Source organism: Strix aluco, chromosome Z (assembly GCF_031877795.1).
Source record: "Strix aluco isolate bStrAlu1 chromosome Z, bStrAlu1.hap1, whole genome shotgun sequence".
Classification (NCBI taxonomy): Eukaryota; Metazoa; Chordata; class Aves; order Strigiformes; family Strigidae; genus Strix; species Strix aluco.
The window spans coordinates 94,058,747-94,085,517 of record NC_133971.1 but is presented as its reverse complement, the minus strand read 5'-3'; the positions used below and the strand labels follow the sequence as shown (position 1 = coordinate 94,085,517).

Here is a 26,771-nt window from a genome sequence, read left to right as displayed (position 1 = left end):
GCAAGCAGTTGGTGCTAATTGCTGTAAGGGGCCTCAGACAAGAACGCACCCAAGGACATAATTTTTGCAACTGTGATGGGTCCATCCCGGGGAGGGCAGAGAAACCAACAGGACACCTGTGGGAGCCACAGATAAGAAAGCTGAGAAACTTTATAGACAATGAGCCAAGACGAGGCCTTATATGGCAAAAACCTCAGAGTTCATGGAGAGGACACTAAAATACCTCTTCAACAACCACTAGGGACCACCACAGACCACGACGCAATGTATGTATTAGATCCTCTGGAAATAGGTGTGTACTTTTCGGAAATTACATGAATATTCATTTCTTTTATTGTATCTAATAAGTGTGCTTTTGTCTTTCGGCATGCACGTTAGGTGGAGTGATCCCCCGTGCGTCCAGCGCTGCAATAAAGAATGCCTGCCTCTAAAACGTCAAACTAAGTCTTAGAGAGTTCTTCTGAGACCGAATTTACGGTAACACTTCTTTTTTCTTTACTTATTAACTCAAAGCTTTTTCACTGTTCCGCCCCTTTGTGCCAGCCTCTGTTTCCACTGGATGCACTTCACGGCGCGGGGACGAAGGGCACCAGGAGCTGGGCTCTGTGGGACTGATGCGCGACAGGGACCTGCGCTCCCTCACGGCTGCCGGGCGGTGGCTGCGGGCCGGTAGCGCCAGCACAGCCGGTGCTGGAGGCGGCGAGGCGGGGGGGAGACCGAGGCCCACCTCACGGCGCCATGACACTCCGCCGCCTCCCTCAGCCTTCCCGCCGGGCTGCGCATGCGCCGAGGGGCGTTCCCGCGCGCGGGCGCGTCTGTCCCCGTACGTCGTGACGTTACGTCCGCCGCCGGGCTTCGCCATAGCAACGGACGCGCGGCCCCAGTGATGGAGGTGCCGCGGCGGTGCCGGGAGGTGACCGGTCCTTTCCCGCGCTCCGTTGCGTTGGTGAGGGGCCGTGCTCGGGCGGGTGGAGTCCGCTCCGCTCCCGAGGGGTGCGGGGTCCTTGGGGCGGGGCCTTCTGAGGGGAGCCGGGAGCGCTGTGGGGCGGGGAGCCCCGTGCTGTGCGGGCTGAGGGACTTGGGAGGACCCGCTGCCATCTGCTGTGAGTCTGTGGGGGAGCTGGTCCAAGTGGGCACTTGCAGAGCGGAAGGGACCTTAAAGATGGTCCAGTCCAACCTGCTGCCATGGGCAGGGACCCCTTCCACTAGCCCAGGTTGCCCAAAGCCCCGTCCAACCTGGCCTTGAACCCTTCCAGGGAGGGGGCAGCCACAGCTTCTCTGGGCAACCTGTGCCAGGGCCTCACCACCCTCACAGGGAAGAATTTCTTCCTTAGATCTCATCTAAATCTCCCCTCTTTCAGGTTAAAACCCTTACCCCTCGTCTTATCCCTACCCCCCTGATCAAGAGTCCCTCCCCCCTTTCCTGTAGCCCCTTTCAGTCCTGGGAGGCCGCTCTAAGGTCTCCCCAGAGTCTTCTCTTCTCCAGCTGAACCCCCCCAACTCTCTCAGCCTGTCCTCACAGGGGAGCTGCTCCAGCCCCCCGAGCATCTTCGTGGCCTCCTCTGGCCCCACTGGAGCAGGTCTGTGTCCTTCTGCTGTTGGTGCCCCCAGAGCTGGACCCAGCACTGCAGGGGGGTCTCACCAGAGTGGAGCAGAGGCGGAGAATCCCCCCCCTCGCCCTGCTGTCCACACTGCTCTGGATGCAGCCCAGCACACGGGTGGCTTTCTGGGCTGCCAGCGCACATTGCTGGCTCACAGTCAATTTTCCATCCCCCCAACCCCCCCAAGTCCTTCTCCTTGGGGCTGCTCTCCAGCCACTCCTCGCCCAGCCTGGATTTGTGCTGGGGATCGCCCCGACCCATGGGCAGGACCTTGCCCTTGGCCTTGTTGAACTCCAGGAGGTTTGCCCGTCTCCCCTCTCCAGCCTGTCCATGTCTCTCGGGATGGATCCCTTCCCACACAGCTTGGTGTTAGTGGGAACTTGCTGAGGGTGCCTCAATCCCGCTGTCCATGTTGCTTTGAGGGTACATGGGCCCCATGTGTGTGTGGTGGGGTGCAGCAGTGAGTGAGGAGGTGCTCAGAGCCCTGGGGAGCTGTGCCAGAGCAGGAGGTGGCTGGAGGTTACCTGTGCTGAGAACATTTGTTCGGTGTTTGTAAAGCAGACTGTAGACACCTGGGATATATAGAGTAAGGTATAAGCTGTAGCCTGGGCAACAGGCAAGTACTGGGCCCTGAAGCTATTTCATGCTCTTGTAGTGGTGATGTGGTCTTCAAGGCAAGGCTTGTTGGTATTTACCTCTAATTACCCCGAATTCTCATCATTTGGTGTTATGTACTTATTTGGTCATGAATTCAACTAAAAAAAAAAAGCAGAATTACTGATTTTATTTTCACCACTGACATATGCTTTCTCTTACAGAGAGCCAAACCTCCTAAAGGACAAAGAAGTGATTTTCTCTTGGCCCGCAGACAGAAAGAAGAGGAACTCCTCGAAGATGCTCGTTTGTTAAAGCTGTACAACCAGCATCGCAAGGTCTATGAGTGGCATCAACGCAACGAACTAAAATGGCTGCACAGTGCTGTGCAGAGAAAAGTGGATGCGACAATGCAGGAGTATCTGGCAGCGACTGAGGAGAGGCGAGAGAGGTATCAAACAAGTAGCAAATAATAATATCTGCCCTACAGTTTTCAACTTAACTGTATGCTTAGAGGAATGATTAGGGGAAAAACACTCCGTTGAGCTCAGCTCTGTACGTCACACAATCCATTGTGGCATGGTATTTGTTATTCATCGTAACAGGAAGCATAGGGGGGCTTAATTAGTGGTCAGGCAGCTTTTGGGCTCCTGTTGTTAGTCACTGAGCCAGTCCCTAGAGATACATATTCACAGTAACTAGTACAGTTTAGGTGGCATTTAGAGCATTGTCTGCCAAATGCAAGATAAAAGTAGTATTACAGCACTTTTGTTGCTTGATTTTTAAAGAGAGTGAAGAGTACTTGATCAAAGTGTCAGAAGCTCTTATTGTTGGCTGTAACTGAGGGTTTTGTTGCAATGTCAACAAGTTAATGTTTAGGTCCTGCAAGTAACACTTTGCAGCACAGGGATTTGAAAAAAATAAAAAATTTATAAATCTTTCAAAAATAATAAGGGTAAGGCATATTACTGTCTTGTAAAGAACAGAATTGTGCTGATCTTAGAAAAAAAATCATGATTTAATTTTTCAGTTACTCTTTTGTGTTAAGTGACTTTGGAGTTGTGAAGTGCATCAGTTTGGTATGGTTCAATGTATCTTCATGGGACAGGAATTGTACACCAACAATTGTACACTGAGGTTGGAAGGAACCTCCTGGGATAATCTAGTCCAACTCCTGCTCAAGCAGTCGCCTAGAGCAGGTTGCCCAGAACTGCATCCATTTGAGTTTCGCTTATCTCCACACACAGAAACTCCATCACCCCTGTGGGCAACCTGTTCCAGTATCTGAGCACCATCACAGTAAAAAAAAGTGTTTTCTTGTGTTGAGGTGGAATTTCACATGTTTTAGTTTGTGCCTGTTGCCTCTTGTTGTCACTGGGCACTACTGAGAAGAAGCTGTCTCCCTTTTCTGCATTCCCTCCCTTCAGGTGTTTGTATACATTGATAAGATCCCCCTGAACCTTCTCTCCAGGCTCACCAGTCCCAGATCTCACAGGAGAGAGAGAGCTTTAGGAGACATTCTCCTTTTAGGAGAGCTGCTCCAGTCCCTTAATCATTTTAGTGGCTGTTCACTGAGCTTGCTCCACTGAGTCGGTATCTGTCCTGTACTGGGGAGCCCAGAACTGGGCCCAGCATGCCGGGTGAGGTCTCATCAGTGCTGAGAGGAAGTGGTGTCCCCCAGGGCTTGGTTTTGGGGCCACTCCTGTTTAACATCTTTATTGATGATCTAGACGAGGGGATCGAGTGCACCCTCAGTCAGTTTGCAGATGACACCAAGTTGGGTGGGAGTGTTGATCTGCTCGAGGGTAGGGAGGCTCTGCAGAGAGACCTGGACAGGCTGGAGCGATGGGCTGAGGCTGACTAGGGGGGTTTCAGTAAGGCCAAATGCCGGGTGCTGCACTTGGGCCACAACAACCCCCAGCAGCGCTACAGGCTTGGGGAGGAGTGGCTGGAGAGCTGCCAGTCAGAGAGGGACCTGGGGGGGGTGATTGATAATGAGCCAGCAGTGTGCCCAGGTGGCCAAGAAGGCCAATGGCATCCTGGCTTGTATCAGCACTAGTGTGGCCAGCAGGGACAGGGAAGGGATCTTACCCCTGGACTCGGCACTGGTGAGGCCGCCCCTCGATGAGTGGGTTCAGTTTAGGGCCCCTCACTACAAAAAGGCCATTGAATGACTCGAGCGTGTCCAGAGAAGGGCAACGGAGCTGGTGCAGGGTCTGGAGCACAGGTGTGATGGGGAGCGGCTGAGGGAACTGGGGGGGTTTAGTGTGGAGAAGAGGAGGCTGAGGGGAGACCTCATGGCCCTCTCCAACTCCCTGAAAGGAGGGTGCAGAGAGGGGGGATGAGTCTCTTGAGCCAAGGAACCAGCACCAGGCCAAGAGGGAATGGCCTCAAGCTGCGCCAGGGCAGGGTCAGACTGGCTCTTAGGAAGGATTTCTTTGCAGAAGGGGTTGTTGGGCGTTGGAATGGGCTGCCCAGGGCAGGGGGGGAGTCCCCATCCCTGGAGGGGTTGAAGAGTCGGGTTGACCCAGCGCTGAGGGATGTGGTGGAGTTGGGAACGGTCAGTGTGAGGTTCATAGCTGGACTGGAGGATCTTCAAGGTCTCTACCAACCGAGACATGATTCTGTGAAGGATCACCTCCCTCAGTGCTGGCAGTGCTTTTCCTCTTGCAGGCCAAGATGCTGTTGGCCTTCTTTGCCTCAAGGGTGCAGTGCTGCCTTACGTGCGGCTTCTGTGCCAGGACCCCCGAGTCCCTTTCTGCAGAGCCACTTTCCAGCCAGCCAGCTGCTAGCGTGAGGTTATTCCTCCCCAGGTGCAGGATTTTTGTTGAACTTCGTGGGGTTTGTTTTTATTTAGCTGATTAAGATCGCCGTGCTGTTTTTGCAGGGAGGCTTGCCTCAGTACCTGGTGAGGAGAGTGCAGTTCAGTTTGCAGCATTAGCAGGTCTCTGGCTTTGCTGCTGTGAGTCCCACCAGCAGTGCCAGCGTAGGTCCACGCAGTAGCAGGGGCATCCCTTTGCATAGAAGGGAGAGTCATTTCCCAGAGGCTGCTGTGGCATTTGGCGTGGAATTAGTGAGTTTCTGGATTTCTTAGGCCCAGGTTTCTTACTGCTAGGATTAATAGAGAGTTAAATGGTGATGTGTTTAAAAATTGCCAATTCGACATGATTTTCTCATCAGAGATCTTTCAGGATGAAATGGTTTATGGAGTGATGCTAAAATAAAAAGTAGCTTAAGAGAAGATACAATTATAGATGCATAGAGGAGGGTGGTAAATACCAGGGAGGGATTACGCTGAAGGATAACAATAGTACAAGATCAAACTGATATCAACTAGTGACAAATGTAGCCTGGAAATTAGAAGAATCTGTTTAACTGGGGACTGAAGTTGTAAAGCAGCATTGGAAATGGGTTTGTAAGGTAAGGAGCTTAAATTCTGTCAGGACAGAATCACTCCTGTTGTGCTGTAAGATCCCCTCCGTGGGCACAACAGGAATGATCCCGGAATTAAAATTTGATGTTCCCTTGGATGTTTTCTTTGGCATTTGTAAGAAGTGTTGAAAGGAGCCCGGTACCCGTTTTGTGCTCATAACAAATAATCTAGACCTTTTATCATTCAACAGAAGGATTGTTTTAGCTTTTATTTAAACGTTTCCATCGCAGGCTTCGTGAGCTCCTGGAGGCAGAGGAAAGCAGGTACTTCGCTGAAATGGAGTCACTTGAAGAAACAGTACAGGAGAAACAAGAGAAAATGAGGGAGCGAGCAAAATTGCTGAGAGAGAAGAGAGAAAAAGAAAGACAGCAACTGGTGGCTGAAAAACGAGAACAGCAATTCAGGTATCGCTGTAAAAATAACTTATAAAAGAGAATTTGCCTGAAGTAAATATGAAGAGGCAATTTAACAAGAAGGTGATAATAATAAACTGAGGAAGGAAAGTTGAATGTGGTTGAAATGATAAAAAAAATTAAGGTGAGCATCCCTGCATTTTCACCTGCCAAGTCAGCTGTTTTGTAATTCCTTGTTCTGGCGTGTAGTTCCATTTCAGCTTTATACTACTGGAGTGAAAAAGGTTCATGGAAGGTTAATTTGGCCTCAATCATGCTTATTAAGCTAATACATTGAAGATTCTTGAAAAGTTAAGTGTGTCCAAAAAGACAGTGGTTTTATTTATTGTATACTTTTAAAGAGTACCAGCCGAAGCTAAGGTTTTAATGCAACCTGAAGTTCTGTGCCAAACCTTCCTGAATTTGGCAACATCTTTTGAAGTCATTAAGATTTGCAGGTGCTTATCAGGCCCTGAGGCCTTGGCATGAAGTCTGACTTGTTCAGTTCTTGGAAATCTTGTTTTCTGAGGATGGGAGAAAAATAATATTAATGTAATTTAATTGTAACCATTTGAAGTGTCTCTTCCCGGTCTCCTACAGTGCTCTGGAAATCCACAACACCGGCTTCTCAGTGTGCAGAGGCTAGGGATAAAAATCAACACTTGCTTTCACTTGTGTATAAACTCTAATTAACTAATTTCACAGATAAATGTTGGTTTCTTAAATGTGGCGTTTATTGACCGAGACAGCTGTTAAGGCAGGTTAATGCTGGTTTTAAAATATGGGCCCTCACAATTTACAATTCCTAGTTTGTTCTCTACCCATCACACAAAGTGGTTGAAATTCACTTTTAAAATTGTTTAGAGGAGATGCTGCTGGAGCACCTTTTCTTTTGTACTTGTAGCTTGTCTTACGTGCCAAGGAGAAGGGATTCAGCGTGCGATTTAGACACCTAAAGGTAGGTGTCTGTGTGTTGGTGTCTTTATATTCACCGGGAATCTGAAACTGTGTTCTACTCAGTAGATCTTCATTGAGATCAGGACAGTTAAAGGAACCTAATGTCATCCTAAAGCTGGCATGTAACAGTCTGCTGGGTGAACTGCACCCAGCTTCCACTGACTGCATTGATCAGGTTCCTATTGATCAGAAGGGGAACTTAGTTCACATGTAGACTCCCGTTTTAGATGCCTAATTTCAGATATTTTAATTGCAAAATGAACCTCACCAGCGAATCTCATCATCTGGTGATACATACATGGACTTTCATGCTGCAGTTGCCTGTCTTAATGTTTCAAATCCTCTTTCTTCCCAGTACAACCTACTGATATATGGTTCACACAGTCTCATGGGATCATTCCCATCATCCTGCTACCTTTCCCAGTCTGCTTTTGGGTCTAGGCAGTATTCATGCCACATAGTTTCCCATCAAAAAGTGTTGCTGGAGCTTTACTAGGTGGCGTTCTGTTGGCTGCAGTATTTCAGAGTATTTAGAGGCAGCAAAATAATTTTTCTTCACAGCTGTTGTGAGTGGCAGTCTTTGGGTATCTTTGCAGATGAATCTTCATCCGACAGTGCACAGAGTCCTTCTCTTTGACTGTCCTGATGTAATGGAAATATATTTCCATACTCAGTTCCTCCCTCCATTCCTCTACTTTTAAATGAAAGGCCCTATAGAAACCCAAAACTTTAATAGCACCAGCTGACAACAGTTCACCTTGTCTGTTGGTCTCTCCTTTGAAAGGCAGATATATCTTTCTTCATGTATATGCTTAGTAATATTTTAAAGTTTTTTCTTCTCTGTCCTTTTCCAGTGAGGAAGGAAGTCTCTACTGTGGTGATCAATAACTTCTAATATCTGAATCTGCATGTATTTGTCTTCTTTTGAGTGCAAAATCTGTTTTCCCCCACTGTTAGCTGTTACTCTTCCTCCTAAACCATCTTGGGCCATGCAGAGATCTGGGAGCAGGCTTTGCTGCTCGGGAGACCAAACACTTATTGAAGATCCACAACCAGAAATCTGTAGTTGCATCATAACCTGTCCTATAGGGCAGTGGTCTCCAAACCTCTTTGATTTCTCTCCCCTATAAGTAAAAATAATTCTTAGTACTCACCCCCGGTATGTTTAATGATTTATAAATTATATACTTCTACTATTGTACTAGTACATTATGTACATTATAAAACATATGCAAAAAAAAATTAAAAAGAGGGTGAGGTTAGGATTAAATAAACAGTATTTATATTTTTAATGTTACTTATTAATGGTACAAAACATATTTTCTCCCCGCACCCCAGCAGATTGTCTTGCACACCCCCACTTTGGAGACCGTTGCTCCAGGGCACACCCAGAGGAGCCCTGGGAGGCCATATTAGTACAAGGTGGATATACCCATGATTTCCTGGTTCTCTTTGCCTATGAATTTACAGCTATTTTGATTGCCTTTCTGAAACCTAAGACATACTTTGTATTTCTTTTAACTTTAAGCAAGGCGCTTCACTTTTTTGCACTATAGATCCTCAAACCTGAGGTATAGGAGCACCTATAGTGTACAGCAACAGGCAGCTCTTTTATCAGCGGTGTGGGCTGGGTTTGGAGCTGTAGCCTGAGGGTATAGATTTAACAGCTTCTCAGTAGTGTTATTAGCCAGGAAGGAAGAATCCTTTGTCCCAAGGTGACAAGGCAGAGTCCTTTGACCACTGGAGTCCTGCTGGAATTCATTTTCATGAAGAGCTACAACTTGTATGAAAAGATATTCAGCCAGTTTTAGCCCGAGAGCATGTTCATCGCTGGTATCTTTAAAGAAATTTGCAATCTCTTAAAATGTGCATAAAACACGTATTATATCCTTTTTCTTGTGATAACATCAGAAGCATCCATACAGAGAATGTTGTTATCACAGCAGCTTTGTACTGCAGCCATAAAATGAATAAATAACCTGGGGGGGGGGGGAATAAATGGAGTTTCTGTCTTTGGGAAGTTGCTACATACAGGCACAATTTTAATGTTAAGAAGCTTAGGATAGCAAAGTGAGGAAGAAAAACAGCCATCTGGGGGAGCAGATGTTTATAGGTTGCTGTAAAAGCTGCTTTGAAGGAATTATTTTGATGAAATCAAGCAATTACAGGGTTATTTTATATTAAAATTCTAACCATGCTGAACTTTTATTTAACTTCTCTTCCCCTCTGAGAATTCAATTAAATTCAGATTAGTTTATAATCATGAAAAAGGATAACTAATTCTTTATTCTCTCACTGCTGAGAGAACTTTGAACCCATTGTGTTAAGGTAACACAGTTATTTCTAATGGTGTAAGATTTCAAATCTTAATAATGGCATGTTTCCCTCAGAACATTTGAGAAATATGTTTTTCATGAATACTAATTAGTACTGTGGTCTTTAATCACCGCTAACTCCTGCCCAGGAGTAGAAAGGTAGATCCCAGTGTTAAAATGGAAGAAACCTGGTAGTGATGGAGTATGTTTGTTGACCTGCTTGGAGGCAGGGGCACCTCTTGGAGCGCGCACATCACTGTGCTGCTCTCTGCTTTCCTGGAGGTTCCCATCTCATACAGGAGGTGAACTGGCAGCTCATGGCTTGGATGGGCACACGCTTTGCTGGGTAAAACACTGGCTGGATGGCCGGGCCCAAAGAGTTGTGGTGAATGGAGTTAAATCCAGTTGGCGGCCGGTCATGAGTGGTGTCCCCCAGGGCTCGGTTTTGGGGCTGCTTCTGTTTTTATTGATGATGTAGATGAGGGGATCGAGTGCACCCTCAGTCAGTTTGCAGATGACACCAAGTTGGGTGGGAGTGTTGATCTGCTCGAGGGTAGGGAGGCTCTGCAGAGAGACCTGGCCAGGCTGGAGCGATGGGCTGAGGCCAAGTGGGGGAGTTTCACTAAGGCCAAATGCCGGGTGCTGCACTTGGGCCACAACAACCCCCAGCAGTGCTACAGGCTTGGGGAGGAGTGGCTGGAGAGCTGCCAGTCAGAGAGGGACCTGGGGGTGTTGATTGACAGCCGGCTGAACATGAGCCAGCAGTGTGCCCAGGTGGCCAAGAAGGCCAATGGCATCCTGGCCTGTATCAGCACTAGCGTGGCCAGCAGGGACAGGGAAGGGATCTTACCCCTGGACTCGGCACTGGGGAGGCCGCCCCTCGATGAGTGGGTTCAGTTTTGGGCCCCTCACTCCAAAAAGGCCATTGAATGACTCGAGCGTGTCCAGAGAAGGGCAACGGAGCTGGTGCAGGGTCTGGAGCACAGGTGTGATGGGGAGCGGCTGAGGGAACTGGGGGGGTTTAGTGTGGAGAAGAGGAGGCTGAGGGGAGACCTCATGGCCCTCTACAACTCCCTGAAAAGAGGGTGCAGAGAGGGGGGATGAGTCTCTTTAACCAAGTAACAAGTGATAGGACAAGAGGGAATGGCCTCAAGTTGCGCCAGGGAAGGTTTAGACTAGATGTCAGGAAGTATTTCTTTACAGGACGGGTTATTAGGCAGTGGAATGGATTGCCCAGGGAGGTGGTGGAGTCCCCATCCCTGGAGGTGTTTAAGAGTAGGGTCGACATAGCGCTGAGAGATATGGTGTAGATGGGAACTGGCAGTGCTAGGTTAATGGTTGGACTAGATGATCTTCAAGGTCCTTTCCAACCTAGTTGATTCTGTGATTCTGAAATTAGATAAGCAGGGAAACTCCCTTGGCTTCCTCCTTGAGCCCTGGGCAGGCTCTGGGGGAATCTGACTGAGGAGTGAAACCAGATATTTTCTGCTCAAAACAAAGGTGCCAGTTATTCTGATTACCTGATTTTTGGTACATAAAGCTGGACCCGCTCACAGCGACTTTGGGTGCCTCACCTACGGGTGGACGCACCGCGTAGGATTTCCCACTTGCTGGGAAAGGCTCAACAAATCCTCGCTGGCTGCAGCCGGGGCTGCCCAGCGCCTGCGGGTCTGGATGTTGGTAACGTATGCAAGGGGTGATGGATCTTTATTAATTGCTATTCCCTCTCTCATGTAGTAATGAGTTGATGCATTACCCTGTATTTCCCTACTTGTTTCAGTGCACTATTCTGTCTTTTCTTACTGCATGTTTCCTGTATTACTCTGTTACGTTATTTAGTTATCCCCAGTAAAACACGCCTGCTCTTTTCACTCTGCTGTCCGAGTGGTATCCTTAATCAGCAAAACAGGTTCCTCGTTCCAGGGACAGTTCCTCCTTTAGAGGATACAAGCCCAACCCCCAGAGAATGCAAAGTTTGATTAGAGAATGTGGCCTGTCCTAGGATTGGGGGAGAAAAGTGCCAAGTGTGAGAGGTTTTATCTAATGGAAACTTGATGTTGATGAAAGGGCAGACTTGGCAGATGACTTGTTTCTTCCCAGTCAGGAACAGTTAAGAGGTTAGAAATGCCTTCTGGATATCAAGTAAAATGAGATTTTTGTTTTTATGGCATCGCTTTCCCTTTTGTCATTTGTGTATAGTGCTTAGCACCTTTCACCACTGCCTCTGTGGCATGAGGTGCTTTACAAATAGAGGATGAAGAGAGAGATGCCCTTGGCCTCAGAAGATACAGCTGAAATGTGAGGCAGCAACCAGTGAATGCTGACAGGAAGAAAATATGGCGAGACCTCTGCTTCTACATGAAATTACAGCTCAAGCGCTGTGTTCTTTGGCTGTATCTCGCTCCTGCAGCACCAAGGGAGAGCGAGGTGTAGCAATCCCCTCTGCAGTCCCAGCTCTGGTTTTGCACGGCTCCGCTGTCAGTTGGATTGGTTGGATGGCTGTCACTGTGGCACTGAGAACAGGGTCAGGCTGGCTTTCGGCACTGTCACTTTTTCTGGCTGTCAGCAGCTTGTTCAGCCAGTTCTGAACCGGAGGAGGGTTATTCAGGGAAATGCTCTTTGTAGTTTGTAAGCCCTAAGTAATTTTTATTAGGCTGGCTTAGCATGGAGTTTTATTGGTAAAGCTTTGGAAGATCTTGTAAGCCAACACATAATTATTACACACTGGTAGTTGCCTCAGCCACATATTAATGACACCAGGAGCTGTGCTTGTTAGCTTGTTAGCAGGAGGTGACGAAGGAGCAGGATCAAGTAAAGAAACCATTGTTCTAGAGCATAATCTTACTAGTTTTGGGGCAGAAATGAGTTATAAACCACCAGTCACATCCTGTGTTGCTAAACTCTTTCCCTGTTTGCCTTATTGCCAGTGTAGATGTAGCAGGTGACCTGAGGGAGAGGCCAAATTTGTATTGTTTCTGTAGCTTCTGTGGAAGTGTGAATGCTTCTATTAATTCTATACCCAAAACCCAGGTCAGGGAATATAGATGTGGGTTTAGATGGAGACAGCAGCTATACTGGACTTAGGAATCATTTAGAAAAGTGAAGATTTTGCAAAGACAGATCCTTAGCAGAACCACAGAACATGTAAAAGCACCAAATATCTACTTTTAGTGCTGGCAAACATAATTTTGCTTTTAAGTGGGGAAGAAAAAAATCTTAGGCAATGGAATTGATTCAGATTTTGTTTCATTGCTGTAGTTATGAAAATGAAATAACTATCCTGATGTGGAGACTGATAGTACTATGAGAGAGTTACTTGATGAATATTTAATATTTTTGCTACACAGGATTGTCAGCTAAACATTGTATAAAGTAGTAGTATTTCACGTTATACAGGCACCTGCTGCTGTCATGTGGTGGCTCAAAATTCAGTCAGTGATATCTTATGATGTCTGCTATGAATTCCTAAATAGCATTGCAATGATCTGTAGGAGATGGTTTCATTCAGCGTGGAATTGTGAGGTATCTTTTTACTTCACAGCATTCATGTGTGTCTATCACACATCCTTAGAGCTTGTAGATCCTTAACACTTGTAGATCTTCACCACTGTCTGCTAGTTCCACATTTTGATTTTATGAAAATCTATATCCTGGTTGTAGAACAGAATTAAAATGCTTGTATATTGTTCAAATTAAATATTGTTTGATAGCATATGTTGATCTCAGTAGTGCTCCGTTTGCAAAAATAAAAGCAGAATCTGTAAATAGCTGTTTGTTCTTCAACCAAAGATAAATATCTGCTTACATGCAACTCAGTTGTGGTAAGTAAGTGAAAACTGAAAGCTGCATTACTTGTTTGACCTTCTAGCTTCTCCAGACTTTTATTGCAACTTTTCTGAATTATCTCACAAAACTTCATTAAAAAAATTTTCTAATAGTTGCTATTCAACTGTGTAACCTAAATTTCTGTGCTCAAAGTATTTTCTGAATGTGAATGAGCTTTCAAGTGACTAATAAACCTATTCTAAATCTTCGTTTGAGTAAAGAGCAACCTACATGTTTGAACAAGTGTAGTGTGCATGGTAAAAAAAAGTATATAGATATATACAAACCCAACACAGTGCATGTTCCGACTACATATATACATTTTATATAAAATACACATTGTATATATGATATGTATATATTGTGAATGTATATATAGAATTTTTTTTACAACTGCAAATATAGGATTTGCTCTTCAACTCGTTAGTGTCAAAATCTCCATCAAATCAGGCTCTTTGTGATTTCTTAAGCCTCACAAGGAGTCAGCGTCGAACCAGGTGTAGAATTGGCATCCTGAGCTGTAGTTCTTCGAGTAGTTGTGACCTGGGAGCCTCCATCCATCACACACCTCCAGACTTGCTTATTACTTTGAGACTTTTTTTTTTTTAAACTTTTATGTTGCCTTTTAGAGAACAATGCGAGGAGCTTCGTGTACAGTGGATGAAGAAGCATCAGAAGGAATTGTGTGAAGACCGGCTGGCCCAACTAGCTCTGAAGGAGGAATTGAAAAAGCAACAGAAGAAGGAGGAGCAGATGTTTGCAGAGCTTTGGGAAGAGGATAGGTTGGCTAAGGAAAAGCGAGAGGCAATGGAGAGGCAGAAATCAGCAGAACAGAATCGGGAAATCTTGGATGTGCTCAGTGCCCAGGTAGCGATGCTCAGTGCTCACAAAGAGGAGGCAAAGCAGCTGAAGGAAGAAGAGGCTCGACTGCTGGTAATTTCCATACCATTCTCAATTCAGCGTTGTTATAAGGCCCTCCTAATGATAGGCTTACTAGACATTTAGATTAATCCTTACCTTATTTGTATCTTCACTGATTCCATTAGTATCTGAGACTGTCCTATTATGCTAAGCCTCTTTTCCAGAGCTGTGGCAAATTCAGTCCTGTTTACAGAGGGAAATAGAGCTTTGGAAACTTAGCATTGTAAAGGCTTTTGGCATTCAAATCCTCTCAGAGCCTTTTGCCAGACATCTTTGCAATTTTCTGACTTCCAGTTTCTTGCGGGATAGCTAGAGAGTCTTGTGTCCCCGCTGTAATGTGTGACACCAGATCTCAGAGCATGATATATATGTTTACTCATCACGATAAGTGCACTGGAAGGAAGCAGCGAGAGTGTGCTGCTCCCAGAAGGGAAGGAGAGCCTGGAGCTGAGGGTGACAGCAGGGCAGGCGAGTACGCTGTCCTCCCCGACAAGCATCCCTCTGTACTCAAAGGAAGGGAGCAGAGCAGAATCACAGAATCCTTCAGGTTGGAAAAGACCCTTGGGATCATCGAGTCCAACCCTCAGCCCTACTCCACAAAGTTCTCCCCTACACCACATCCCCCAATAGCTCATCCAAACGACCCTTAAACACACCCAGGGATGGGGACTCCACCCCCTCCCTGGGCAGCCTATTCCACTCTCTGACCACTCTTTCTGGGAAACATTTTTTCCTAATGTCCAGTCTGAACCTCCCCTGTTGCAGTTTAAAGCCGTTCCCTCTTGTCTGCTGGTGGTAACCGGGGTCGTCAGACATCCCAAACTGCTCAGCAGGTCTGGAGTGAGGAACTTGAAGGTGAAGCCAGGAATTCAAGTCAGCAGGTCTGGGTCAGGATCGACCTCAGGCACAGGCGTACCTGCAGCATAGCTCACGTAGGCACCAAGGGTGAAAGACTGAGCCTAACTGCAGCTCAGCCTAACTGCTGCTCCCAAGCGACTCCTCCCAGCCCTTTCTCACCCTTTTCCCAGCTCTCTGATCCAAGGCTCACAGGTTGCAGAGCCTGTTGGTGCACTCAGGACCCTGACACATACATGAGGAGACACATTTATATGAAAAATCCCAACTGCTGACTGAATTTCAGAATCTACATCCATTTATATATATTTTTTTTAAAACAAATTAGCAAGCAGTGCCTAAGCTCTCTCACCTATTAGTGCTGGCTGCTGTTGGGCGTCACACCGTGGGAGGCATTTGGCTCCCTTGGCCCAACTGTTTGGCCACAAACCTCTTTTTTCCTCATCTCTCCCCAGTGTAGACTTGCTGTAGTTGTGCTGGCTTTAGTTCACAGTATTCTGTGTTGACTTTGTGAGTTGTGGGAGACTATTTAGTTCAGACTCAGTCTTTGTCTTGGAGCTATTTACATGTAGCGATTGAATGAGCACTCAGGGTACTCTCAGGCACTGGAAGCTGATGTTGGCAAGAAACTCCACTACTTCTTAAAAATAATGACAATATTGAATCTAAAGCTCTGAAAATCCTGGCTGTAAAACAGTAAAGTCCTTATTCCAAGCTAGACTGTAACGTTTCACTTATTTAAAAACATGCAAAATAAAATTATTTGCTTGTAAACTTTTAAGGCACTGCCAAACCTTCCAGGCAAAGAACAATTCTACTTAACTGGCCTTTTCAGAAAAACACTCTTAGAATAGAAGACTTTGTAGCTTCCCCTGAAGACAGCTGCCTTGGGCTCTGTCAAGGAGATACATTTCTGGTGAAGTGGTTTAGTCTCTGAAAAAAGGCTTTCTTCAGAGGGTCCCTAAAGGAGAGGTTCTGTATTGAAGATGGGATGTCATCCTTTCTCAGCAGAAGAGGGATGTGACAGATGGCCTCATTACAAGTTTCTCAGTGTGGAGTTGGTAGCCTGTAATGATCAAGGGTTTCATCTGCATGAAGGACACGCTGTGGACAGCTGAGTGTCTGTATAATGGTTTCTTCTGGTTGTTGCAATGGAAATATATAATTTAGTGAAGCAAAATTTGCACTTTTGCTACAATAGACCATATATGTGTATCCAGATCTCTCGGGCTGGACGACAAAACAGAGACAGCAACTTTTGCGTTAGCTACATTACCTACATTAGCTGCCTTCCTCCTGCTCTGTCTTTTCTCTCTGTTATAGAATTGGGACTTCTTGAGAAGGGGATTGAAATCATGTTTTTCTGGCTGTAGCCTCACAAGTGCTAGACAAGTTTCTGCCATAGCACTTTGGTCCTGGCTTGCAGATGGATGGTTGGTAACAATTTCTTTGTACATTTGCAATGTTGCGTTGCCCCATCGTATAAACTTTTATAGAATAAGCACCATAAATCTCATCCTTGGCTACTCTTATACAGCTTCACTTATGTCAGAATTCAGCCTAAAACATGTGCCAGCTTGCCTAGTAGACTGCTAACTGTTTCCACCTTCCTTCCTTCTTTACTGTTTAAAGTTTTTATGGATTGCTTAGTGGTTCAAATAATAGATAGTGAGTTTCAAAGCTGTTTTACCAGCTTCTGAAAGTGAATCTGGCCATTCAGGAAGACAGCAACCTCAGCTTTGGCTTTGAAACACTGGAAGAGTCAGTGGGTGCTTTATGTCCAGCATAACGAGTTACGTTCCTTTGGAGGTGCAGTTTGTGCTTCAGTATGGGGAAGATTAGACACGTTGTTTGTGGCAAACTTGCTGATGCATGTTAGAATATTTATTGACGTTACAAAAGAGACATTGAATTTAAAAACAGATTAACAAAAAAACTCTCTACCTTCCAGACAGCTGAGGCATTGTTTCTGAGTCCTGTAGATAGACTAATGGTGGCCACAAACTGTTTTACAACTATGAGTGCTTGTAAACTTACTCAAATGCAGGATGTTCAGGAATTGCGTGAAGTTATTTTATTGATGCTGCTTTGGGATTTTGTTTTTCTTTTCGCTGAATAATCTGGAATATACATATACCTGTTTGATCTTGAATATACATTTGCTAGTTTTCATTGTTTCTTTCTTAAGAACTCAACTTTACATCCATTTTCCTGTTCTTTCCAATATAAAGTGGAATGGTTTGAAGACATGGAAATTCATTAATTGCCAGTCAGAATATAAGGATACAATTAGTTTGTGCAACCTTATGTCTGCACAGACACAGGACAGATAATATATGCAGAAACAGGAGGAACACGTGGCTCTGTTACCAGTTAGTGGTTATGGCTGCGTGTGAAGACTTGGATATAGATCATACGTGCTGTAATGATATTGATTTCTTTAAAGAGAAGACTCTGTCTCTCCACTTGAAATCCTTGGAGTGCATCTGGCATTCCAGTGTTTCAGTACTGAAGTGCATGTGATAGTTAAAGAGAAAAAATCCTGAATTCTAATGAATGGTATACTAAAATGTTCATGCTTTAACAGGTCTAATGGATGCCACTATTTCTCTAATGTCAGCAAGAAAGGCTTTAAAAATTTATCTTTGCTCTTCAATGTTCCAATCAAGCTAATTCTAGCTATCACTTAGTTTGAAGTTATGTGATGATTTTACAAGCTGGCTATTTTTACTGTTGTAGGAAGAACAACAGCAACTGCTTCAGCTAGAAAGTAAACAACTTCAGATGGCAAAACTACGGAAACAGAAGGAATGCAGGGATATGTTGCTCAGCACAGCACAGGACAAGAAGAATCGTCTTCATGAAGAAAAACAAGGTGAACTTGCCCTAGAGATGAAGATCTTAGAAAAATCTCTTCAGGAACACCATGAGGACGCAGAGGAGAAAACAAAAAGAAAAGTAAGGGCCAGAGGTGTTCGTTGTGAAGTTGTGGGGTGTCGCGGATGGAGTGATGCATTTCACTCGTCAGAGGGAAGTAGCAATATGTGTATTGATATAAAACAACGATTTAACAAAGCTTGATAGTAAATGTGGCAGCGGTTTAACAAGATTCGATGGCAAGGCTCGCTTGATATTTACTGCACAGAGGGCAAGGGCAGACAAAACTGTCAGGGACACCCTCCCGTTGAGTCACGAGGTTCAGAGTGGACCCCTTTGCTTTCTAAACTTCTCAGAGAGGAGTCTAGGTGCAGCTAGATCCACCCCTAGCCCCAGACTCAGTCGGTGGTTTATGTCTAAAGCATTATATGTGCGCAATCAATCCTTTCTATCCCTTAGCTAAGATTTCAAAGTTTTATCATGCTATTAATCACTTACCCTGAGAATCTGTTGCAGCAAAGACTCTCTAGACCTCGAGGAGTAACCTTGTGAGGTGTCCCTACTCAAGGGGAGATCTTGGCGTGCAGCCTGCTGCCATGCAGGAGAGCTCAACCGGCCCTGGGCTGTCCGCTATTTATGGAGTAAGATAATTGACTCATATTTGCATACTGACTACAGAAGTTAGTTTCTTCCAAATTTAGCCTGAGTCGGGCATTGCCAGCACTGTGGTTACAGAATCACAGAATCACAGAATCATCTCAGCTAGGAAAGACTTTGAAGATCCTCCAGTCCAACCATGAACCTCACACTGACTGTTCTCAACTCCACCAGATCCCTCAGCGCTGGGTCAACCCGACTCTTCAACCCCTCCAGGGATGGGGACTCCCCCCCTGCCCTGGGCAGCCCATTCCAACGCCCAACAACCCCTTCTGCAAAGAAATCCTTCCTAAGAGCCAGTCTGACCCTGCCCTGGCGCAGCTTGAGGCCATTCCCTCTTGGCCTGGCGCTGGTTCCTTGGTTCAAGAGACTCATCCCCCCTCTCTGCACCCTCCTTTCAGGTAGCTGTAGAGGGCCATGAGTTCTCCCCTCAGCCTCCTCTTCTCCACACTAAACCCCCCCAGTTCCCTCAGCCGCTCCCCATCACACCTGTGCTCCAGACCCTGCACCAGCTCCGTTGCCCTTCTCTGGACACGCTCGAGTCATTCAATGGCCTTTCTGGAGTGAGGGGCCCAAAACTGAACCCACTCATCGAGGGGCGGCCTCCCCAGTGCCGAGTCCAGGGGTAAGATCCCTTCCCTGTCCCTGCTGGCCACGCTAGTGCTGATGCAAGCCAGGATGCCATTGGCCTTCTTGGCCACCTGGGCACACTGCTGGCTCCTGTTCAGCCGGCTGGCAATCAACACCTCCAGGTCCCTCTCTGACTGGCAGCTCTCCAGCCACTCCTCCCCAAGCCTGTAGCGCTGCTGGGCGTTGTTGTGGCCCAAGTGCAGCACCCGGCATTTGGCCTTAGTGAAACTCCTCCAGTTGGCCTCAGCCCATCGCTCCAGCCTGGCCAGGTCTCTCTGCAGAGCCTCCCTACCCTCGAGCAGATCAACACTCCCACCCAACTTGGTGTCATCTGCAAACTGACTGAGGGTGCACTCAATCCCCTCATCTAGATAATAAAAACAGAAGCGGCCCCAAAACCGAGCCCTGGGGGACACCACTCGTGACCGGCCGCCAACTGGATTTAACTCCATTCACCACAACTCTTTGGGCCCGGCCATCCAGCCAGTTTTTTACCCAGCACAACGTGTGCCCCTCCAAGCCACAAGCAGCCAGTTTCGTTAGGTGGGTGCATTGTTCAAATTATCCCTTGGGTACTCTATTGTTATCTGGCTCCCCAAATCCCCTTTGAGTCAGATGCAGCCATCACACCCAGAAACAGCCATTACCACCACCACTGGTTGCTTATCACTTGAACGGCGTTACGGGAAATACAAGTCAGCTTGGGAGGGGGCAATACCTCATCTAGACTGATTCTGTGACCCTTAGTCAACTGCACAGTATAAATGAGATCAGCCACAAGCCTTTTTCTCTGAACAAGTTGATTCTTTTGTTGCATAGCCTGTTGCCTCTCTTCCTGCCAGTGCTCTGCTTCTCTGAAGAAGCCCATTATTTGTTAAAACCCCAGCGAGGACTTTAAAGCATGGTTTGCAATCAGCAAGGCTACCAGGCTAGACAAAAGAAGGGAACTCTCAGGAAATCCTGGAATCTTGTCCCTCTGTTCTTATTTAATCTGTATACATCATCCTTATACCGCATGGACACAATGGAGGTTAGAAAAATATTTTTGTTTCGTGGACCTGATTTATTAAATATTTGGAACTGCAGAGGAAAGTAAATACTTAACATTCTAATTCATTAATACTAAGATACGGTTTTAAGTCCTTAATAGCTGGATATATAGATGCAAAACATGTTAAATATCTTGGAGATGCCGTGAAACGATGGATGTGTCTTTCACGTCCTAAATTTAAAACAAGGAGATTGTCCAACTTCAGAGTGAAAATGGGTCTCATGGTAACTTTAAGACAGAGCAGGGAACTGCATTTATTACTCTGCTCAAGGTATTTAGAAGCTCTTGTAGGCTAGGGAAGTTATATAACTCACTGTTAGACCTTGGCACAAAATTAGAGGAGGTGATATTTATTATTATTATTATATTAAAATTATTATAATATTTATTGGATCCCAAGGCTTCTAATGCAGGTGATGGTGAAATAGTGTGGTCAGCTGTGGAAAGTTTGTAAAATGTCTGTGTGGTAGCATTGTGGTTTGAGCCCAGAGGGCAGCTGAGCACCACGCATCTGTTCACTTACCCCTTACCCCCAGTGCTGGGAAGGAAAAAATGAATCCAAAGGCTCAGGAATGGACATAAGGATGGGCGGGGGGGGTGGGGGGGTGGGTGTGTGTGTCACTCACCCATTATGGTCATGGGCAAAAGGCATGTTTGTTAGGGGAAGAAAAAGGACATCCCTTTAATTCAAACACTAACAACAACGACCTTAACAGACAAAATGGGACAGTGAGAAGTGTTACCATATCTTAAAACCACCTCCCCCCACCCCTCCCTTCTTCCCAGGCTCCCCAATATCTCTACCTTCTCCCCCAGCAGCACAGGGGATGGGGGGTGCAGTCAGTGCTGCTGTTCCTTCCCCCAAGGCTGGGGGGAAGCACTCTTCTGCATTCCTCCCCCTGCTCCATGTCACGTCCCTCTCACAGCAGACAGTCCCCCACAAACTCTCTCTGCCATGAGTTCTCCCCACGGGATGATTCTTCCCGAGATGCTCCGCCGTGGGTCACCCCCACGTGTTGCACCTCCCAGCACTGAACTACAACAGTGGGGGCTGCTTCTCCCCACAGAGTCCTGGGGGTCCCCCACAGGCCGCAGGTGAATCTCTGCTCCTCCAGTGACCCCCATGGGTGATGGGGGGAGCCCTGCCCTCTCACCACAGGGTACAGGGGGGCTCCATGCTCTGGTGCATCTCCCCCTCTTCCTCCTCCTTCCTCCCACTGACCTCGGTGTTCACAGAGGCGTCCTTCTCCTAAATCCTCCTCACAACTCCTCCCAAATTCCCCTTCTAAAATACATTATCGCAGAGGCTCACCACCATCACTGATTGGCCTTGGCCAGAGGTGGGTTCAACTTGGAGCTGGGGGAGCTTCAAGCAGCTTCTCACAGGGGTCACGGCTGTAGCCCCCTCCCCTGCTACCAAAAACCCACCACACAAACCCAGCACATGTAGGCAGCTGAGCTGCTGTGGGGGAAGTGATCACTCTGTATTTGTTCTGCTCTTACGCTGTTGTCCAGGCACTGTCGTCTGGCCAGGAAGAAGAGTGTGCACAGCTCTTTCCCATGGCAGGGTTTGGAATGGAGCTCTAGGCCGCAACACATTTTCAAACTTCACATTTTGAAAGGCTTTTTGGAACTCATTTACTCAAATCTGCAAATGTCTGTGTGTTTGCAGCAAGAGCTGTTGAAGGAGCAACAGACTTACCTGGCACACCTGGCTCAACAGCTGGAGGAGGAGAAACAGCAAGAAAAAGAAGAGGACAAGCTGCTCAAAGAAGAGATGGCGAAGGTTTGGGCCAAGAAGGCTGAGCAAATGCGATTAGAAAAGGAGGCTAGAAAGCAGCTACTGAAAGATGTCCTGAATACAAGACAACTGCAGATTGAGGAGAAGTGTAAGTAATGGTATATCCTGGCTTGTATCAGCAACAGCGTGGCCAGCAGGGACTGGGAAGGGATCTTACCCCTGTACTCGGCACTGGTGAGGCCGCCCCTTGATGAGTGGGTTCAGTTTTGGGCCCCTCACCCCAAAAAGGCCATTGAATGACTCGAGCGTGTCCAGAGAAGGGCAACGGAGCTGGTGCAGGGTCTGGAGCACAGGTGTGATGGGGAGCGGCTGAGGGAACTGGGGGGGTTTAGTGTGGAGAAGAGGAGGCTGAGGGGAGACCTCATGGCCCTCTGCAACTCCCTGAAAGGAGGGTGCAGAGAGGGGGGATGAGTCTCTTGAGCCAAGGAACAAGCGCCAGGACAAGAGGGAATGGCCTCAAGCTGTGCCAGGGCAGGGTCAGACTGGCTCTTAGGAAGGATTTCTTTGCAGAAGGGGTTGTTGGGCGTTGGAATGGGCTGCCCAGGGCAGGGGGGGAGTCCCCATCCCTGGAGGGGTTGAAGAGTCGGGTTGACCCAGCGCTGAGGGATCTGGTGGAGTTGGGAACGGTCAGTGTGAGGTTCATGGTTGGACTGGAGGAGCTTCAAGGGCTTTTCCAAACAAGATGATTCTGTGATTCTGTAATAACAACTCACTGTCTGTGCACCAAACCTATGGCCTGAATGCCAGCCTCGGCAAAGCCAAAGGGAGTACAACACACTGATTTTGGGAACACCAGCTGGCCCAACGTGTGCGGGCTGTGTGGTTGAGGGACAACAATGCTGCTGTTCCTGAATCTGCTTCTGAAACTTTACTCCTACAGGCATTCCTCACACTAATTTCCCATTGCTGTCAACAGAGCAAAGCCTAGCAAAGTAAGGATTGCATGGGCAAGCAGTCATTATTATTAATTATCTTCTTATTATCATGATGATGAAGTTCTGAATGTGAAATCTTTTCTAAGTGGGTGAAAAACAAATAAGCTGGGAATACACTTGCTATTGTTTTTGTGCCTCTTCAGAAACAACATCGCTCAGGCTTGCTATGAATGCTGCTTGGCTTCAATACAATCTCGCTGTCCCTTGAAGCTTAGTATTATCTTCTAAAAGTTTGTTGTGTTTTTTTTACAGTGCAGAGAAATGCAAAGGAGCAGGAAGAACTTGCTCAAGAGAGGAAGTTATTATCTGAAGCAATCACAGAACTCAAGCATGTAGAAGACGAAAAACACGCAAGGTATTTTTCTTTTATGCCATTGGTTCATTTCTTTGCAGATCAAACTTGGGAATAGGTTAATTCTCATTTTCAGATGACTTTAAGAGCACTGGGTGGGCTTTTTTCTGGTCAGAGAGGCTCTGCCACCATGTAGCCTATCAGCTCCAAATGCCTCAATCGCAGCCCTGTTGTATTGCGATTGGTATTAAATCACTAATTCTGCTCTCATCATACAAATAATGGTGTTTCATTACATATGCTTGTTTTGGTCTTTTTGAACCATCATGTGACTTACATCGATGATGTTTATTAAATACATCCCCTCATACTCTGAGCTGTCATTAGGAGTGGCAGAGGTTGGGGAGGAGGGTTAATGAAAGGTTAGTTCATTACTTACCTAGGAGAACTAGGTAACTCAGCAAGGCTTGTTGCTAAACTCCACCCACCCGCATCCCTTAAATAGTCATAGAATCAGCCACCAAAATACCAGACTACTGCACGTGCTTCTCCTGACCTGAACAGTTCCTCAGGGTGAGAACACAGTTACTCGCAGTAGCTGAAATGTTCCTCTGGGTGTCATGCAAAGCCTAGGGCAAAGGGCCTTATTTCACTTCATTTCCCTTTTGTCATCCAGCCCTTTCTGCCTGCTTGTCTTTGGGACTTATCGAGTAGCTCCTTCCAGAGCCAGTGTCTGTTGTGTTCTCAGATGGCTTTATGGGCAACAATCCCCCGGCTGGGGCACAAATCAACCCCCAGCAGCGCCACAGACTTGGGGAGGAGTGGCTGGAGAGCTGCCAGTCAGAGAGGGACCTGGAGGTGTTGATTGCCAGCCGGCTGAACAGGAGCCAGCAGTGTGCCCAGGTGGCCAAGAAGGCCAATGGCATCCTGGCTTGTATCAGCACTAGCGTGGCCAGCAGGGACAGGGAAGGGATCTTACCCCTGGACTCGGCACTGGTGAGGCCGCCCCTCGATGAGTGGGTTCAGTTTTGGGCCCCTCACTCCAAAAAGGCCATTGAATGACTCGAGCGTGTCCAGAGAAGGGCAACGGAGCTGGTGCAGGGTCTGGAGCACAGGTGTGATGGGGAGCGGCTGAGGGAACTGGGGGGGTTTAGTGTGGAGAAGAGGAGGCTGAGGGGAGACCTCATGGCCCTCTACAACTCCCTGAAAGGAGGGTGCAGAGAGGGGGGATGAGTCTCTTGAGCCAAGGAACAAGCACCAGGACAAGAGGGAATGGCCTCAAGCTGCTCCAGGGCAGGGTCAGACTGGCTCTTAGGAAGGATTTCTTTGCAGAAGGGGCTGTTGGGCGTTGGAATGGGCTGCCCAGGGCAGGGGGGGAGTCCCCATCCCTGGAGGGGTTGAAGAGTCGGGTTGACCCAGCACTGAGGGATCTGGTGGAGTTGGGAACGGTCAGTGTGAGGTTCATGGTTGGACTGGACGATCCAAGGGCTTTTCCAACCGAGATGATTCTGTGATTCTCTGAAATCTCACCCTTCTGAAGGAAACATGCTGAGCTTCATTTTGGATATGCTTCACTTAAGCCAAGATGGCATTCAGCGGCGTCAGGGAGTGTTGGTGGTTCAAGTGCGTTGCGTTAGTGCGCAAGTCTCAACTAGACTGTTGGCATTTTAAGTGTCTGTGAGTCTGTGTGGCTCCTGCTCCAGAAGTGCCTGAACACGCCAGTAGACTTCCACTGCTTCTCCAGAGGGTAGTGAAAAGAATCTGTGAGTCTCGAGGTAGACTGGAAGAACGTTTTCTTCTGACAGCCATTTCCTAGCATCTCTGTACAATGCAGCAGCAGGAGCCTGCACCCTGCCTTCCCCCCTGGCAGTAACTTATCTTCAGAGTGAGGGAGTGGAGTCGGGCTCTAAGGCTGCTGCAGCAACGAGCCTGAGCTAGGAAAGGACTGAGATCTGATACTCTCATTCTCTGTCCTCTCACTGCCACTCTGAGGGGCAGGGAAGGTACGTGGATTACAAGGTGTTCCTCTTTTTTTTTTTTTTTGTTAAGCACTGATTTTTGCAATCTGTTTTATGAGATACGAGAGAATGCAATTCGTTCTCCGAAGGTCAGCATGTGGCATTTGGTTAACGGAGGGGTAGTTATTCTTAACACCTAAAAGGAGTTTTGCATGGTTCTTTAGTCAAAGGTTGATTGCTAACAGATTTAATAATAATAATAATAAAAAAGTTATTTTTTTAACCCGCACTTCATAAATAATCTATTCGTGCCATTTCCAGAAAAAGAAAGGAAGCAAAAGATTACCAAGAGCAACTCAAAGCTCAGATTGCCGATCGACAACAGGCCCGTGATGCTGAGCAAGAAGAGAAGCAGCGAGAATATGAATCGGATCTAGCAGCAGAGAGAGCTTACCAAGAAAGAGTACAGGACATTCTATCAAGGCCTTTTGAGAAACTAGCAAAAACCCACCCTTTGAGAAGAAAACTAATGTCTTAAATATCAAGAAAATAATTTATGATTTTTCAGCTCACTTGGTTGCCTTTAAAAAAACGTTTTCTAAGGGTGTTTATAACTGACTCGAGTTAGCAGACCCCTCTCCATTGTGATGATCAAAATATTTAACTGGAAAATACAATAAACTTACTATTTTAAAGGTTATTTTTTCCCTGTGGATTTTTTTTTGACAAAATGACCACTCCAAGTCAAAGTTTTTGACGTTTTAATACGAGAATACTTGTCTGCAATGTAACAGTGTATTATGACATGAATGATATGCAGACATTCTTTAAAATCTGCACAAAGAAAATTTGTAGAAGAGTTTCAGCAAACTTTTATTAAAATGCCTTTCAAACTGCAAATATTTGCAGAATCTTTTTTTGTATTTAGACAAAAAAGTACTTGGTGACTCATCTTCATTTTCCTTGTTAAATATAAAACTATGAATCTATTTCACTATGGGCTGGGCAGTGAAGAGCTGATAGTGCTTTGCATATATTGATAGGTGTAGGATGATCTGTGGAATATTGGAGTCCCAAAGCTGGTCTGTGAGACCTCAGCCTGGACAGATTTATTTGTACAGGACTGAAGTCATCCTTTCCTTGCAGAAAGGGTTATGATTTCTCATTCTGATGGCAACTCTGCCTCTTTGGACTGCCTTGGATTTCCACCAGTGCCATAGTCTGAACACACTGAATGAGGGGGCCAGAGCACCAAGAATATTTTAAGACAGAGCAACACAAAAAGTGGGCAGATGTCAGCAGGAAGGGCTCATGAGGGTTTTTGGCCATGGGGAGAAGGGACACCTCCTCACTGCTCTCTCAGCCCCCGACGTTAATGGCCAGATTGTCCTTTATGCAGGAGGAGCTGTGGGTGACACAAGGAGGACAAGCAGGAGCAATCCACCTTCTTCTCCCCATGGCTTTGCCCTCGACCAGCTCCCTGGGGTGTATTTTATTAGTTTTCCCTCTGTGCTTTTCAGAGGAGGGAAGTGAAGAATCCATTTACAGCCTCACACCCTTTCTTGCTCATAGACTTTGTGGCACTGGGAAATGTTTTATCTTCTCTCTTGCCTTTTTTCCAATGGAGTCTTTGCTGCTGCTAATCTGCAGATGTTTCTCTCTCCTCCTTCAGCTTTG

General features: G+C 46.6%; 1 protein-coding gene across 2 annotated transcripts; it reads left to right on the top strand.

Annotated features, from left to right (window-relative positions):
• Positions 1-297: 297 nt before the first annotated feature.
• Positions 298-25,794, top strand: CFAP53 (cilia and flagella associated protein 53). Of its 2 annotated transcripts, none has more exons than XM_074812511.1 (8): positions 298-477; positions 2,420-2,646; positions 5,859-6,032; positions 13,747-14,050; positions 17,633-17,851; positions 21,781-21,997; positions 23,097-23,199; positions 25,416-25,794. In XM_074812511.1, exons 2-8 carry the CDS (start codon positions 2,606-2,608, stop codon positions 25,630-25,632), a joined length of 1,275 nt encoding a protein of 424 aa, XP_074668612.1. In that variant the 5' UTR covers positions 298-477; positions 2,420-2,605; the 3' UTR covers positions 25,633-25,794. The 2 variants fall into 2 exon arrangements, with proteins under 2 accessions (XP_074668612.1, XP_074668611.1); XM_074812510.1 differs by lacking the exon at positions 298-477 and adding an exon at positions 870-946.
• The last annotated feature ends 977 nt before the right edge of the window (positions 25,795-26,771 follow it).

Bases quoted from the DNA above. Each gene is read 5' to 3' on its own strand.
- CFAP53 (XM_074812510.1), top strand. From the start codon at position 887: ATGGAGGTGCCGCGGCGGTGCCGGGAGGTGACCGGTCCTTTCCCGCGC. The intron at 2,647-5,858 runs GTATCAAACAAG...TTTCCATCGCAG, and splicing joins ACTGAGGAGAGGCGAGAGAG to GCTTCGTGAGCTCCTGGAGG. The intron at 17,852-21,780 runs GTAAGGGCCAGA...GTGTGTTTGCAG, and splicing joins AGGAGAAAACAAAAAGAAAA to CAAGAGCTGTTGAAGGAGCA.